Below are 16,715 nucleotides of genomic sequence, written 5' to 3'. Positions count from 1 at the left end.
GAATTGCAAGCAGGTTCCAGGCTCAGCACAGAGCCTGACATAACACGGGCCTCCATCCCAGGAACCTGGGATCATTACTTGAGCCAAAATCAAAAGTCAGATGCTCAACTGACTGAGCCACCCAGGAGTCCCTCCAACATAACAACTTTTTGAATTCTGTGTGACTGGAATATTCTTCTTTCTGTCCCAGCACCTCAAATCTCAGCTGAAGGCTCATTTTCTCAGGAAAGCCTTTCCAAGCTTTCTTGATTCAGTTGTAGCAACTATGTGTTTTACCCCAGGGATTGAAGTATGCAGAAGAAATCATTTTACTTTGTTCTCTTTAGTTCTAATTAAATTTGACATTGAGATTCCATCCCTTCCTACTGCTGGAAAATTCTTCCTTTATTCATTTGTTGGATGGGGTTCAGGGAGGTCTTATTGCCCAAATCAATACAAGAACCCTAATGCTTCTGTTGGGGAACTGGGAATATATGTACATCCACAGTGGTCACCCTGATAACCTCATTGTTCAAACTCACATGTTCACGAAGTCAAGTGGTTCCAAGCCTTCTATGCCAAGATTGCATGTGGGAGTCTCTGGCAAATCTGGATCGCTGGTCCAAGATATGGACCTAGCTTCTCTAGGGATTCTCTATTGTTTCCCCAAATAGCTGCCAGAGATTCAGTTATGGGTTCTTGCTCCTTGAGTGACATACTAAGTCAGGATGAATCTCCTGCCTCGGTGGCATTCTTCTCACACCCTTTCTCCCAGTAAAAATTTCTCAGTGAGTTCAGGCTTTTATGGGTGGGGGGAAGCCAATAAAGAATTTGCCTTTAGGGGCTTTCTGATCTTGGCCTTGCCCACAAAACCCTACTTTGGCGAGAGATAGCAGCACCCGGCTACCTGCTAGAAAAGAGGAGGCAGCGGAAAGGCAGCACAAACAATTCACAAAATAATGTCAGTACGTTACCCTGAGAAAAGTTTAAATCCATGATTCTTCATTTTTAAAACACACGTACCCATCCCATATAGCACCTCTCATGGTTTCCATTTTATCTGTGTGATTATTTTAATATCAGTCATCTTGCCTCTGTAATGTTATCTCTTTACCTCCATAAAGATCACAGAGATCACGGCTAACTTTGATGACTCCCATCGTCTATAAGCTAACTTCATGCCATAATCATTCACTAAGCCTTTGTTGAATTAATGAATGGATAAACAAATAATTCAGTGAATGGTACTGCACAAAAGCCATCAGTAGAAAAGTCCTAAAATTAAATGTTTTGCTTTCTCGTAGCTGTCTCCTATATATAATCTGGTTCCAGTGAAAATAAAAGATGCACACCTAAAGAAACAGAATTTGGAAAAAGCCCTAGAAGATTATATCAATGAATTCAATGTGAAGAAATGCTACCCATGCCAACATGGAGGTACTGTGATCCTGCTGGACGGAGAATGTCTGTGTACCTGCCCAATGACATTTACAGGAGTTGCCTGTGAAACCAGAAGAAAGCAAGAAACTTCTCAAGGTGAGAGCAACTTATTTTATATCATTAAGGACAAAACGATGCATTTTGAGGTTACTTAATTTGAAAATTAGGTCTTGAATTAATGTGTACTAGCCGTCAGGATAAATACTGAACAAATAATAAAAATGGACAAATCAGTCTTTATAGGTCTTTTAGCATTCAACTTTACATCTTCTACCTCTACATTTAAACAGAACTATAATTTTTTAACTGTGATAATTGACCCTTGAACAACATGAGTTTGAACTGAATGAGTCCACTTATAAGTGGATATTTTACAGTGCAGTACTATACATGTATTTCTCTTCCTTATGACTTTCTTAATAAAATTTTCTTTTCCCTAGCTTAGTGTATTGTAAGAATACACTGTATAACACATATAATATACAAAGTATATATTAATTAACTATTTATGTTATTGGTAAAGCTTCTGCTCAACAGTAGGCTCTTAATAGTTAAGTTTTGAGGGAGTCAAAAGTTATACATAGATTTTCAACTGTGTGTGGTGCCAGTCCAGAGAAGTTTTCTTCACGCAGTCTTATAAATACCTTGCATAAGATTCACTTCTAATTGAATACCTAAGACCTATGTCTTTTAGGTTTGCTTTTTCACATTGCAAGAAACAGATACAGACAACACAATTGCCTCCACAATTACAGTTAGGGTTTATGAAGATCTGAAATATCATTTATCACTGTTAGAGATACAAAACCCTCTCAAGATATTCAAAAACTGTTGTAGCAACCTAATCACCTTGTTGTTAATACTGTGATGACACTACCATTTTCATGACTGGATTTATCTCTCTCTTTATCACCTCTGCTTGTTTCTATATTTTCTCAGTGCCTCCTGCATTCAAAATTTCCTAAGACTCTACAGAGGATGTCATGGTACAGAGCCCAGATGTCCCTTCAGGATTAAGCACCCATCCCCCCACCTCCTCTGAGTGTCACCTGCTGACATTTCACAGCTGAGTCTCTCTTCAGGAATTGCCCTGTAACAAGGAAGTGGCACCCAAGGTTATGCTTCCAACCTGAAAGAAGCCTGTATCTGATTACTGGTCAATGTGGTTGTTATCTGATGGGCCATCCCTCTTGTGTCAGTTGGACAACTCTGGAGCACCATTCCAGCGTCGGAGCTCCTCGTATGATTTGCTGAAGTCTCTGTTGCAAGAGCATTACAACTGAACTCCCCCTTGTTCCTAATTGTGCTCCTCATACTCCTAACATATTTTCTCCCAAACACACTAATAAATCTATTGCATACAAAATCAGGTTCTCGGAGCCTCCTTCCAAGGGAATGCTATCTGCTACAGAATCTGGTTGGGTCAATTGAATATTATTCCATTATCCAATAGTGTGCCCAATAGGATGAATTTCTAATGATAGCATAAACTCCTGGCCTTCCTTATGTCTGTTCCGTATATAGTGGACTGTTGCCAAGGCACTGACTTCTGTTTCAAACATGTATGGACACAATAGCAGGGTCAATTACCTAAAACAAGGTTTTTATGTGTTTGCTTTAATTAAAACCAAAAACTGGACTGTGAGCACTGAAGGTGCTTGGGACTCATGGACTCATAGTAAGATACACATGTAAAAGACTAACAAAGGACTTGAATTTGGGGAAACTGTCAGAAGCTATTTGGTATTATTACTATTGATGCTTATCTCTACATCTTTTTTAAAATATGCAAGCAAAAAAGAAACACACACACACACTCACACATACACATGTTTATATAGATAAAGGTAGATGTCCTTCCTTCTCCATTTGTATTCTTTACCCTGTGGTAGTAAAGTATATACATTGATCCGTGTCTGGTTTTTATCACTTAAAATATATCTTAGAGATCTTTCCTTATTGTTTATTATTATTATGTATCCATTTTTTTTATTTAAACTAAAACAAAAACGCTTCACCCATTTCTACCACTCCACACACCCCCCCCCCCACCACCTCTCACAACCACCAATCTGTTCTTGGTATCGATGAGCCTGGCGTTCTGTTTGTTTTTCTGTTTGTTTAGATTCCACACATAAGAGAGATTGTATAGGACTTCTCTTTCTTTGTATGACTTATTTCATTTGCCATGATGCCCTCAAGGTCCATACGTGCTATTCTTTTTAGGGCTGAATAATATTCCATTGCAAATATATATACCACAGTTTCTTTATCCATTTATCCATTGATGGACCCTTAGGTTACTTCCATGTCTTAGCTATTATATATAGTCCTGCAATAAATGTAGGGGTGCATATATCTTTTTGAGTTAGTGTTCTCATTTTCTTCAGATAAATAACCAGAAGTGGGATTGGTGGATCATATAGTAGTTCTATTTTTCATATTTTTAGGAGCCCCGTAATGTTTTCCATAATGGCTGCACCAATTCACATTCCCACCAATAGTGTAAATTTTTATGTAAATTTTACTAGCACTTGTTACCTCTTATCACATCCTCACTAACACTTATTATTTCTTATCTTTTTGATAATAGCCATTCTAACAGGTGTGAGGTGATAGCTCCTCGTGGTTGCAATTTGCATTTCTCTGATGATTAATGATATTAAGTACCTTTCATGTTCCTATTGGTCATCTGTATTTTTTTTTTCTTTTGGAGAAATGTCTATTCAGATCTTCTTCTGCCTATTCCTTAATCAAATTATTTTTTTGCTATTGAGTTGCGTGAGCTCTTTATATATTTTGGATATTAGCCCCTGATCAGGTATATTGTTTGCAAAAATTTTCTCCCATTCAGTAGGTTGCCTTTTCATTTTGTTGATTTCCTTTGCTGTGTAGAAGCTTTTTAGTTTGCTGTAGTCCCACTTGTTTTCTGTTTTTTGTTGTTTTTTGTTTTGTTTTGCTTTTTGCTTTTGATGCTTTTGCTCTTTGTCTTGAATTCAAACAGTCACTGCCAAGACCCATGTCAAGGAGTTTCCTACCCACATTTTCTTCTAAGAGCTTTATGGTTACAGATCTTACCTTCAAGACATTAATCCATTTTGAATTAATTAATCCTAGCCTACTGGATTATTTTCCTACTTTTATCTCTTTGAAAATGTTAGACATGTTCATTTGGGAGTCTTTCTAAGTTGCTCCAGAATATATAGTTTCTGCACTGCAATTGTTTGTCTATTAAGTGTACTAACTCATTCACATGGCATTTTTTCTAACGTGTGTACTTAGTAATTTTTTTATTACAGGCTTAATCCTCAGTGGAAATTGTTTCCTGTGGGAATCCTGTTGCTCTGGGTAGTCTTAGGTTCATTTGTTTCTTATGAACTCTTATTGTTTTCATTTATTTTGCACCAGTTTTTTAATGTAGATTTCTTGGCTCAGTTTCAGTATTTTGTGTTTCATGAATAATGAAGATCGAATTCCCTCCCCCTACATACATAATAGTTTTAAGGACACTAGTGTCTTCTGGTTGACTTTTCATACCTGACCCAGGATGGTCCATCAGTTCCTAGATGAGACACTTGATCATGGTGCAATTTCTTGCTGAATCTTCCTCTCAAGGAAGCGCTTCCAGACGTCCCATTTTCTGCAAAATATTCAGCTCCAGCATCCCATTTAAATTGGGACTGAAAACTTTACACATGAACTTTTTTAAAACTTACTCTTTACTTAAAGTAGAATGCTCAGCGACTTTCTTCTCCCTCAACCAATCCAACCCCCTCCTCCATTCACCGTGTGTGTTACTACTCCTGCCAGACCAGTGGTTCTCAACCTAATGCTCACTAGATTTACCTGGTTAGCTTAGGCCAAACCCAAAAACAAAACGGATGTCCATTCAAGCCAATTAAGCCCGAACGTTTGTGGTGGACCCTTCCTGGGGGAATGATTCTTTTTTTTTTTTCTTTCTTTCTCCCTCACCTTCTCTTCCTCTTCCTCCTCCTCTTCCTCTTTCTTCTTCTTTCCTCCCCATCCACGCTTCCCCTCCCTATTCTCCCCTTCCTTCTCCCCTTCTACTTCTTCTTCTTCTAACCTCTGGTTACTCTAATCTATAGCCAAGGTCACAAACCTTTCTTCTGGACCCAGAACAATTAACATCTCTCCAAGGAAATCTCCAGGAAAAACTCCAGGGAAAAATCCAACTGATTCCCCAGGAATCAGTTCTCTGTGCTCCCTGAGCACTTTTCCAGAACTAATGACATTTAATCTTCTTACACTAGATGAATATCCCTTTGGTTTGGAAATGTGTTTCATACCTTAAACCACATTCTGTTTCCAGCACATGGACAGTATCTGGCACATAATGGTACAAGAAGATAATGGGATAAATAAATGGATGGATGGATGGATGGATGGACCCAAAGTTGAAGTCTTATTAATCATTAAGATTTGCTAATCCTTTGTTATCTCTAGGCTTGCCAGCCAAAAGGCAAATAAATAAAGCTGTTCCCTGGGATCATAGAAAAGTAAAAACACCAGAACTTTCCAATTAAGGATTCTGCCCCTGGAGATAGTTCTTGCTGCCAAATAAAAAGCAACATGAACATCCTATTGGCCTCTGAAATCTCCTCTCTCAGATCCACAATGCTTCTTTTCCTCCTTAAACTCCTATGATGTTTCCATTTTTCATTCTTGTATGAGGAATCAGCAGTGAACTATGCCTGAACTGCTTTCTCCCACAGGCAACGCCAATCTCTTGCTAACAAAACACAATTAAGTTACAAAGAGAGTGTTGGTTTTTAAAGTAATTGCCAAAGGGCTTTGTATGATTAATATGTTCCACCAGTTCCATTACCCCAAGTTCGTAACATGCAATTTCACTCTCGTATACATTGTTGCTTCTTGTTGGGTCATTGATTGGTATCTGCAAGCATTCATTCAGCAAATAACTTACTGAGTGCCTAGGGCAGGCATAGCACTCTGCTCTTCTCAGTTTTAGCTCTCCAGTTTGTTTCTGAGCGAAGAAGCGTATTTGTAACCAAAAGCAATCAGGTAACCTCATCTGAAATTGCCTCCTGTTCAATCATTTTATTTTATTTTACCAAAATAAAACCTACAAAAAAAAAAATAACCAGCAATTTCAGATGGTCCAGCTTAATACCTAACCTTATGAATTGTATAAAGTAAGGTTACCCACATAAGAAAGTGGTTAAGGGAATCGACTTTATGACTTTATCCATCATATAGTGTGGTACTTAAGGCCTCAGAACTTTTGAAAAATTCTGACATACTCCCTCTCCTAAAAAAAAATACTCAAAATACAAAGGAAAAATGTAAAATCAAAATTAATAAATATTTAATAAACATAAATAATATAATCATGGTAACTCCATTGTTATTGTTAGTAAACATTTCCCACATATATAAATAAATCTGTTAGTTTGTCTTACTCTGCACAAATTCAGAATGCGCATAATTCCTGAAAGATCACAATAAATAATTTATTTGCAAATAATTTCAAAACCAAAACTTTTAAATATAATTTTCAAAAACAGTTTTTAAACCACTAAGTGAAAGATTATTGGATATGGGATGCATTTTAATATGTTAGGTGTGATATGGAGATAGAGCTCTAAAAGTAGAAGTGCCAGGCCTGTTAGGATATGAAAATAGGGTGCCTGGGTGTCTCAGTTGGTTAAGCATCAGTCTCTTGATTTGGGCTTAGGTCAAGATCTCGCTGCTTGTGGGTTGGAGCCCTGCATAGGGCTCCCTGCTGACAGTGCAGAGCCTTCTTGGGATTCTCTGTCTCTCCCTCTTTCTCTGTTCCTCCCCTGCTTGTGCGCTCGCTCGCTCTCTCTCTCTCTCTCGATAAATAAATAAACTTAAAATTTAAACAAAATTTTTACAAAAATGTTTTAAAAGAATATGAAAATAGCCCTGAGAGCTCAAATGAATTCCTGTTCCCTACCCCCAGAAACCTGGGTGAATCTGAAAGAATTAGGATTTGTAAAATGCAGGCAAATACTGAACTCAGCTGTTAGATAATTCAATGTTGAGAGATTTTCTGCTGCAGAGAATGTGGATGAAGAGGAATTATCATAGTAACTACTGAGAATTCCTTGCACTCCTGTGAATTTTAAGCTGAGCCTCAACTAGACTCCCTGGGGTCAGCTTAATGATTTGTCAGAACCCCTTCTACTGGAGATGGTTGCGGGTGGGGGAGGGCATGTTCTCTGTTAATCCTGAGATCCTCCAACTTCCCTTCAAAAGTGACTTATCTGGTAACACATTTAAAGCAGGGTGCACTACTGAGACACCAGAAACTGCCCAAAAGGCAGCTCCTAGGAGGAATTCTCTAGACTTAACTGAGGAAGATTCACCAGAAACTGGGGGAGATCGGGACCTCAGGCTGAGGCCTTACAGGGCTCAGCCTGGATTGTGGAGGTGAGAAAGCGGACTCCTGAGAAAGAAAGTCATAGCTTGGTCCAGGCACACAGATGGGGCACAGTACCACCCGGCTCAGACAGATGGAGTGTGGTACATCCCCACCCCCACATGTTCTCTTAGGGGAGCACACCACAAATTCAAGGAAAGGAACATATCGGGGAAACAGCCCTCTGAAGCTCGGGCCCTACATTCTGATTATTACCCTGAACCCTACGCATTATCAAGAGGACCTGGAGAAGGTGGATGGGCATTCATATTCCCTTGGGCCTAATGGGAGAAGAAGCTTCAGAGAATCACTACTTTTTTACACTTATCCCTTTTTATACTCAAAATTCAGGTAGCTTATTCATTCTACTGATCACCTGGCAGGAAGCAACATATACCTGTCAACTAATAAATGAGGTATGGGTCAACATCCTTTCCCTGGCTTTACATCACTGTCTCCCCAGGGCCCTTTGAATGGCTCCCCTTAGGTTTATTTTAAAAGAAATGAAAGTATTTCCCTGATGAGGAGTGACATTTTACCCAAGGGATACAGGAGTGCTGATGCATAGGGACACATGCACCCCGATGTTCATAGCAGCACTTTCAACAACAGCCAAATCATGGAAAGAGCCTAAATGTCCATCAACTGACAAATGGATCAAGAAGATGTGGTTTATCTATACGATGGAATACTACATGGCAATGAGAAAGAATGAAATCTGGCCCTGTGTAGCAACATGGATGGAACTCGAGGGTGTTATGCTAAGTGAAATGAGTCAGGCAGAGAAAGACAGACCATATGTTTTCACTCATATGTGGAACAGGAGAAACTTAACAGAGGACCATGGGGGAGGGGAAGAGGAAAAATAGTGGGGGAGAGGGAGGGAGGCAAACCATAAGAGTCTCTTAAATATTGAGAACAAACTGAGGGGGGTGCCTGGGTGGCTTAGTCGGTTAAGCGTCCGACTTTCGCTTAGGTCGTGATCTCGCGGTTCGTGGGTTCGGGACCCGCGTCAGGCTCTGTGCTGACTGCCAGTCAGTCTGTGACTCCCTCTCTCTCTGACCCTCCCCTGCTCACTCTCTCTCTGTCCTAGAAATAAAAAAAAAAAAAAAAGAGAACAAACTGAGCGTTGATGGGGGTAGGGGAAAGGGGAAGGGGGGTGATGGGCATGGAGGAGGGCACTTGTTGGGATGAGCACTGGGAGTTATATGGAAACCAACTTGACAATAAACTATAATAAAAAAAATAAAACTAAAAGAAATGAAAGTATTGTCTCTTAATCACACATATATAATGAATTCACAAACATCTATCTCTCGGCTCATCCCCAGCCCCCCAGCCTCTCCACCCCCACTTCATGTTCATTACCCAGTACTATGCTGAGAGCAGGGAAATGGTTCAAGAGAAGGGAGTGGTGTGACTTTCAACAAGAAACAAGTTACAAAACCCCCAAACCCAACATATGCCCAGGGGTGATAATATTTCCTTCATAGGATTTTTAGGCTTTTTATTCAGACAATGCATATAATGACCTTTGCCATTTATAGACAAACAATAAAGAGTAGCTGTTACTACTGTTATCGTGCAAGGCTATTGATACAAATCCTTCCGAATGTGCCTCTAACACTTATGACATTTAAAAAGCCAAAAAAGATTAAATCTGAAAACTGAGAATAATGTTTTATGGCAGAATGGCTTAGTACTTTCCTGTAAATAATTAGTGGGCTACCTTCCTCTAAATAATTAGTCGGCTCAGTGATTTTTTCTTAGAGGAGTTATTTTTTTTATCGTGACAAAATATACACACAACATAAAACTTATCATTTTAACCATTTTAAGGGTACGGTTCAGTGGCGTTAAGTATATTTATATTGTTGTGCAAACATCACCACCATCCACCTGCAGAACTTTTTCATCATACCTCACTGAAACTCGGCACCTAGTAAACAGTAATTCACCATTCCCTACTTCCTTTGCCCTGATAACCGCTGTTTTACTTTCTGTCTCTGAATTTGACTATTTTAGATTCCTTATCTAGGTGGAATCAGAACGTTTGTTCTTTTGCATATATTTCATTTAGTGAATATCTTCTAGCATATATCAAAATTTCCATGTATACAATAGAATGTTGTTCAGCCTGAAAAAGCAATGGCATACATATCCATGTCTTTGTTGCTGGACACTTAGGTTGTTTCTGCCGTTGGGCTGCGATGAACACGGGTATACAAATACCTCTTTGAATCTCTGCTTTCACTTCTTTAGGGCACATAACCAGAAGGGAGCTCCTAGATCATAAGTTAAATCTATATTTAATCTTTTTGAGGGACCACAATACTGTTTTCTAAAGCAGTTGCCTCATTTTACATTTCCATCAGCAATGCACCAGGGCTCCCATTTCTCCACACCCTGGTCAACACTTGTTACTTTTTGGGGTTTTTAATAAGGACTATCCTGATGGATATGAAAGTGGTATCTCCTTGCGGTTTTGATTTACAGCTCCCTAATGATTAGTGATGTTGAACATCTTTGTGTGTCCTTATTGGCCTTTTGTCCTATCTTCTCTGGAGGAATGTCTATTCAAATCTGTTGCCTATTTTTTATTTTTATTTTTATTTTTTTTATTTTTTATTTTTTTATTTATTTCTAGGAGAGAGAGAGAGAGAGACAGCGTGAGCAGAGGAGGGTCAGAGAGAGAGCGAGTGACAGACTCTGAAACAGGCTCCAGGCTCTGAGCTGGCAGTCAGCACAGAGCCCGACGCGGGGCTCAAACCCACGAACCGCGAGATCATGACCTAAGGGAAAGTCGGATGCTTAACCGACTAAGCCACCCAGGTGCCCCAAATGTTGCCTATTTTTTAATCAGTTTTTTTTAATTGTTGAGTTATAGAAATTCTGTACATATTTTGGATATTAATTTCTTATCATATATGAAACTTACAAATGTTTTCTCTGATTCTGGGATTGCCTTTTTACTCTATTGATAGTATCCTTTGATTCACAAACATTTTTAATGTTGACGAAACCCAATTTATTTATGTTTTCTTCTGTTTCCTGCTTGTGGTGTCAGATCCAAGAAGTCACTGTATCTAATGTCAATTTTGTCATGAAGCTTCTCCCTTGTGTTTCCTTCTAGGGTCTTATGATTTTATTAGCTCTTATAAAGTTTAGGTCTTTCATCCATTTTCAGTTAATTTTTTATATGGCATAAGGTAAGACTCCAGCTTCATTCTTTTGCTTTATGGATATCTAATATTCCCAGTATCATTTATTGATTTATTGATTTATTCTTTAACCTAGCCTAATAGAGTCAATCAGCCTATAAGGGATTGAAAAAAAGAAGAGGTCAGGATGACACTGAATCATTTCACAAATTATGTTCTAATAAATCTGTGTCATACTACATTATAGATACTCTTCAGTCCTCCTTATAACATTACTAAATAGTAGATTAATTTCCAAATGGTGCTATAGAATTTAAAATAGAAACATTTGTATTCCTCTGATCAAAAGAAAAATTATCATTAGGTTACACCCCAGATCTGGCTAATTTTTTTTAAAAAAATTTTAATGTTTTATTTATTTCTGAGAGAGAGAGAGAGCATGAGCAGGGGAGGGTCACAGAGAGAGAGGGAGACACAGAATCTGAAATAGGCTCCAAGCTCTGAGCTGGCTGTCAGCACAGAGCCGGAGGAGGGGCTGGAAGCCACGAACCGCGAGATCATGACCTGAGCCGAAGACGGACGCTTAACCGACCGAGCCACCCAGGCATCCCGGGATCTGGCTAATTTTATATTAGGATAGATAATTTTGTATTTAGGTAGACTTCTTGCCTGAAAAACACTAATCTGTGAAATAGGGTATTTAAAAAAAAAAGAAAGAAAAGAATGTAAAGCTTCACCAATACTTGTCCTATACTGAAATGGAAATATTCCTATTTTTAAATTAAACAGACAAACTAAGGAAATGAGTAAGTATATTCATACCTGCAATCAACTGACAGCAGGGAAATAATAAGAACTCAAGTAATAGCGGAGAGATTTCTTTTTTCCTTTGTCATCTTCTAAGTCTATAAAATCCCAAGGCACCTCTGTTTATTTTCCAACCTTTCTGGCCTATCCTTATTATGGGAAAGGAAACTGCAACTGAATGAATGAAAGAATGAGGAAGGACATACCCTTTGGGGCGCCTGGGTGGCTTAGTCGGTTAAGCGTCCGACTTTCGCTTGGGTCATGATCTCGCGGTTCGTGGGTTCGAGCCCCGCGTCGGGCTCTGTGCTGACTGCCAGCTCAGAGCCTGGAGCCTGTTTCGGTCTGTGACTCCCTCTCTCTCTGACNAAAAAAAAAAAAAAAGAAATCTTTGTTCTTTAAAAAAAAAAAAAAGAAAGAAAGAATGAGGAAGGACAAAAGGAGAAATAGATAAGTTTTTCATATATGACCTTTCTTTCACTCATTAAAGTTCAAATTATTATTAACAAATTATCAAGGTCAATGATCAACCCAATGAGAGTGTGTATTTTGATGACATCAGTTAAATTTCCTTATCTTGGAGACCTAGTGAGGTAATAGGATTACAGCTTAGATTCTGCCCCTGAGAAGACTATATAAGTTCTGAAGAGGTGAGAAGCCATGAAAAGAACATAGCAAGAGCCAAGAGTAGAAAACAGTAAGACTCGACAGACCCCAAAGACCCCCCTAAAGCCCAAGAAAGTGTAAGATAAAAATTATAGCCAAAATAGCAAAAGAAAATCATAAGTAAATTTATATATAACATAGAATTCTACAAACTTCATTCTTTGTCTCTTTGCTTTCCAAGTCAGTTGGCTTGATAGAAGACCTCTTAATGAAAGCTTAGATCGTTTTTCCATTGTCCTGTTTCAGTAGTTCTTTTAGAGATCAGTAAATGTTTGCCTGGGGTTGGGTTTAAGTTGTAAAGAAAATTCTTCCCTGCTCTTCTTGAATTTAAATACAATTTCCTCATCCTGTTGAAATATAGTGGGAACTCTCTGTTGAAGAATATGTTCATTTTTTTACTACAGTTGATAAGTTATTTCTTCCAGAGCACTGATGTTGTGAATGGGTTAAGACCTGTTTTCATCAAAACCATAAAGTACAGGAGTGAAAATCATTTTGTTTTCAAAACAAAAAGTGAAAGAGAAATAAGCCAAATCAAGGAACTGCCCATTTCCTCCCGCACACCCTTTTTAAACATGCCTGGCCTTATCCTACATTTTTCCTGCTACTTCCCACTTGGCTGTTCCATATCTAGCCACACAGGGAGACTAGAATTTCCTTGAATTTCTATGAATCTATTTTGCGAGTCTGAGTTGTTCTGTGCTGGCATAGCTCAAATGCATGCTGATAGAAAGAGACAAGTTTACAAAATGATGAAGTTTTAGCTGACCGGTTTCCCAGTTTGGAAACGCAAGGGTCACCCAGCTTTTCTGGGCTTTAACTTCATCATCACAGAGCAGCCACGTAGGGACCACCTCCTAGTGTCTGCTGATATTTTGGTCCCGAGTTTTTTCCTACAGCTTCTCTTAATCAATAGGTTTCAGGGAAGGCTGTACACATGCAGAATTAGTGTGTGAACCGTATACTGTTTTTATCGGATTCTGAAAGGAACCCATGAACCCCCCAACAAAAAGTTTAGAAAACTTAAAGGTGCCTTAGAATCTAAGGATGACAGAAGGAAGTTTGCAAATGAATTCACACTGGAGGAGTTTGAAATCCAGTTAGGGAGCCAAACCTAATGCAGCTGATACAATGGGAGAACCATAAAAGGCAAGCATATCCAAGAGCTTCATTTTGTGGAGCAGTCTTCAGGAGGCCGGAAAAAGAGGGAGAAGAGTGAATGCGCAGAAGAGAAGGCTTCCTGGAAGAGGTGAGATTCAACATCCCTCTTTTCTCCTATCTCAGTGGTCTTGTCCAGGCATGTTCGTGTTGGGCACATAAAGTAAGTGATCATTCGTTTCTTCTCTAAAATGTTAGCCATTCGGGTTATAAAGCTGAAATTGCGCAAGGGTGTATAAATTAATTCTAACCCTCAAGGCTAACCATTTTAACCATGCTCCTTTTAGAACCTGATAGAGACAACACCGACAAAGCTTTTAAATAGTGATCAGTAAGTAGTGTCACCTAAGTTCCTGAGTGCTGTTTCCCTCCCTTTTCTTGTAAATTGGCTTTGGAAAATGAAGCTGGTTTCTGTGACCCCCTCCCCACAGTGTTGGGCCTCACTGTCCCCCTGGCCATCACCTCCAATGAATACCAAAGTGGCAGACTCGTCTTACCTTTGCCTGAACAAAAGCTCTTCTCTGGAATGCAAATTTATGAAAAGAGAATGCATGCCTAAGTATTTGAAGAATTCAATTTTTTTGCATCCTCTGGGCTACTTCTGCCTTTCACTAGCAGAAATAATTGCGGTGCCCATACGAGGAAAATAGAACTTTATCTTCTTCAGATGGTATCTCTGTATTGTCCGTCAGCTTTGTTGCATTTCCTGTTTCACCTTCCTGCTCAGAGCCTTAGGTCCTTAATTCACTTCACAGGAAATATACTCATATGTGATACTTGAAATATATTTTAAGTAAAAAAATTAAAACTCCTTGGTGGATTATGGGTTATGGTTGGGAGCTTCAACCCTTACCTATTTTTTCTTTAGTCAAATTACTGCTGAATTTATGTCGATAACAACTAAAAATTACCTTAATTATCATTTGGAAATAAGTACAATTGGAAATGGAATTCAAGCAAATGAACTGAAATTCAAGTCTCTTAATCAAAGACTTGTCCAGTCTGCTACATTGTTAACGGAAATTTCTATATTTCTGTTCATGGTGCAATTTTTGTCCAACTTACTGGTACAGAAAGGGAAATCATGGAATGACCCAGAATAAGTAATTATCATGCACTGAATGGTGAAAATATGTTGTTCAACTTAGTAGTAGACAATTTCAGAACATCAAGATTATTTCTATCTGCAAGGCTTGCCTGGTGAGCTGTTCAACATCTTGCTGGCATGAGTCATCTGCTCTTCCTTTTAGAGATCAGGCTTGCTTGCCTATACCTTGGAATTTCTGGAAACTAAAAAATACTGATGACTGTATCTCAAACCTAGAGATTTTGATTTCACGGTCTGGGGTGAAGCCAGCAAACTGGAGTTTTTAAAAGCATCCCAAGTGATTTTAATGTGCAACCAGGTTGAGAACCACTGCTTTAGACCCTAAAGTGTTACCTGCACTGGGAAAAAAAACTGTTTCAGCATGTTAAGTAGATAGGAGGCTTTCTGGTTAGGCTAAAGAATGTCTCCATTTCAAGGCCTTCTGCTGACAAATGTTTTATATCTAAAAACATGCCTCATTCCTATACCTGTCTTACCTTAATCCTCCTTTTATTCACTGAGCATTTATTATGTGCCAGAGGCTGCAAGTTCAGATTCCTGCCTACCCACATAGGTCCTGACCACTCCCTGTTTAAAATACCTACAGGTGTTAGGCAGTGTCAGGTTCTTTTCCACCCCTGGAACTTGCCCCCTACTCTGTCTTCATGCTTTGTCCTGGCAAAGATTCTATCTATATTTCTAATCGCATCTTGATTGTGAAAAAGCATTTTCCATTTTAGAGAATAAGTACTAGGGAACATCTTTTTAAATACAGGATTTGCGTTGTCATGGTAGAAATTAGTATTAGCTCAGTATCAAGTGAAAAAATGTGCCTCTCTACTAGGTAAATGTGGTAGTAGATACAAACAAATCTAGAAATTTGCAACCCAAAATTAAGGAATAAATTGTCTTTCCTTTTCAAGAAGCAACAAAGATGATCTTCTGCCCTTGAAATTATTTTAGTGTCAGGCTATGTATTCAAAAAAAAGGTGATAAATCCTTGTAGCAGAATGTGTTCAGACAGGTATTACAGATAATCGGTGGGATTTGGGATCAAACACCATGCCTTAAAGAATATCTAATTTACCAGCATGAGGGATTAAGTCATTCTAATAAAAATTGCTAAAAACCTAACAATGAGCTAGGTTGGCATATAGCTATATTTTTAGTGAATGCTATCCTATGATAAGATTGTGGATAGCTCTACAATTTAAATATTGGTAAGATAAGGTTAAATACATTTGGGATTGTTGGTTAACAGCCAACATTTGGGATGTTCCTTTTGTTCCTCTTACAATTATAGCTATGTTTCCAACAAGTACTATATACTCAAAATAGAAAAGTCAGAATGTCAGCAAAGTACAAAACAAGAATTATTTGTAATAAAACTCTGACCTAAGTCAACCACTGTTAACATTTTAGATTATGTGCTTTATTAAAGGATGGACAAATAGATAGATAGATTCACAAGTACAGGTTTTATATAAAACAGGTTAATCGTGTACACAACATTTAATATCCAGGCACTTCTTTAAAAATTCCACGTCACCGGAGCACCTGGGTGGCTCAGTCGGTTAAGTGTCCGAGTTCAGTTCAGGTCATGATCTCGCGGTTCGTGGGTTCGAGGCCTGCATCGGGCTCTGTGCTGCCAGCCAGCTCAGAGCCTGGAGCTTGTTTCAAATTCTGTGTCTCCCTCTCTGACCCTCCCCTGCTCATGCTCTCTCCGCTCTCTCTCTCTCTCAGAAATAAATAAAACGTTAAAAAAAAAATTCCATGTCACATTTTGGATTTCAAAGCTTCACCAGTACCTGTTCTCATATCACTAAAGTATAATAACTTGATAAACCTGGCCAGTTATACAAATGCTCTGAGGGCTGAGATAACATGCAAATAAACCTTACATATCAATGTGTGAAGGCTGGACAGACCACACAGTGCAAAATAGGAAGTGCACTCTGCGAAGCTAAGTTGCACATTCACTATCCGAGTTACAGCA

General features: G+C 38.7%; 1 protein-coding gene across 1 annotated transcript in view; it reads left to right on the top strand.

Annotated features, from left to right (window-relative positions):
• Positions 1-2,785, top strand: part of C9 (complement C9) — a 50,392-nt gene extending 47,607 nt beyond the window's left edge. The window contains exons 10-11 of the mRNA XM_039244288.1: positions 1,284-1,515; positions 2,359-2,785. Of these exons, the coding sequence (XP_039100219.1) occupies positions 1,284-1,515; positions 2,359-2,384 (258 nt within the window). The 3' untranslated portion in view covers positions 2,385-2,785. The remainder of the gene's footprint in view (positions 1-1,283; positions 1,516-2,358) is intronic.
• The last annotated feature ends 13,930 nt before the right edge of the window (positions 2,786-16,715 follow it).

The sequence above is a fragment of the Hyaena hyaena genome, unplaced genomic scaffold, assembly GCF_003009895.1.
Source record: "Hyaena hyaena isolate Hyena2069 unplaced genomic scaffold, ASM300989v1 scaffold_236, whole genome shotgun sequence".
Taxonomy (NCBI): domain Eukaryota; kingdom Metazoa; phylum Chordata; class Mammalia; order Carnivora; family Hyaenidae; genus Hyaena; species Hyaena hyaena.
This window is presented reverse-complemented; position numbering and strand designations above follow the sequence as displayed.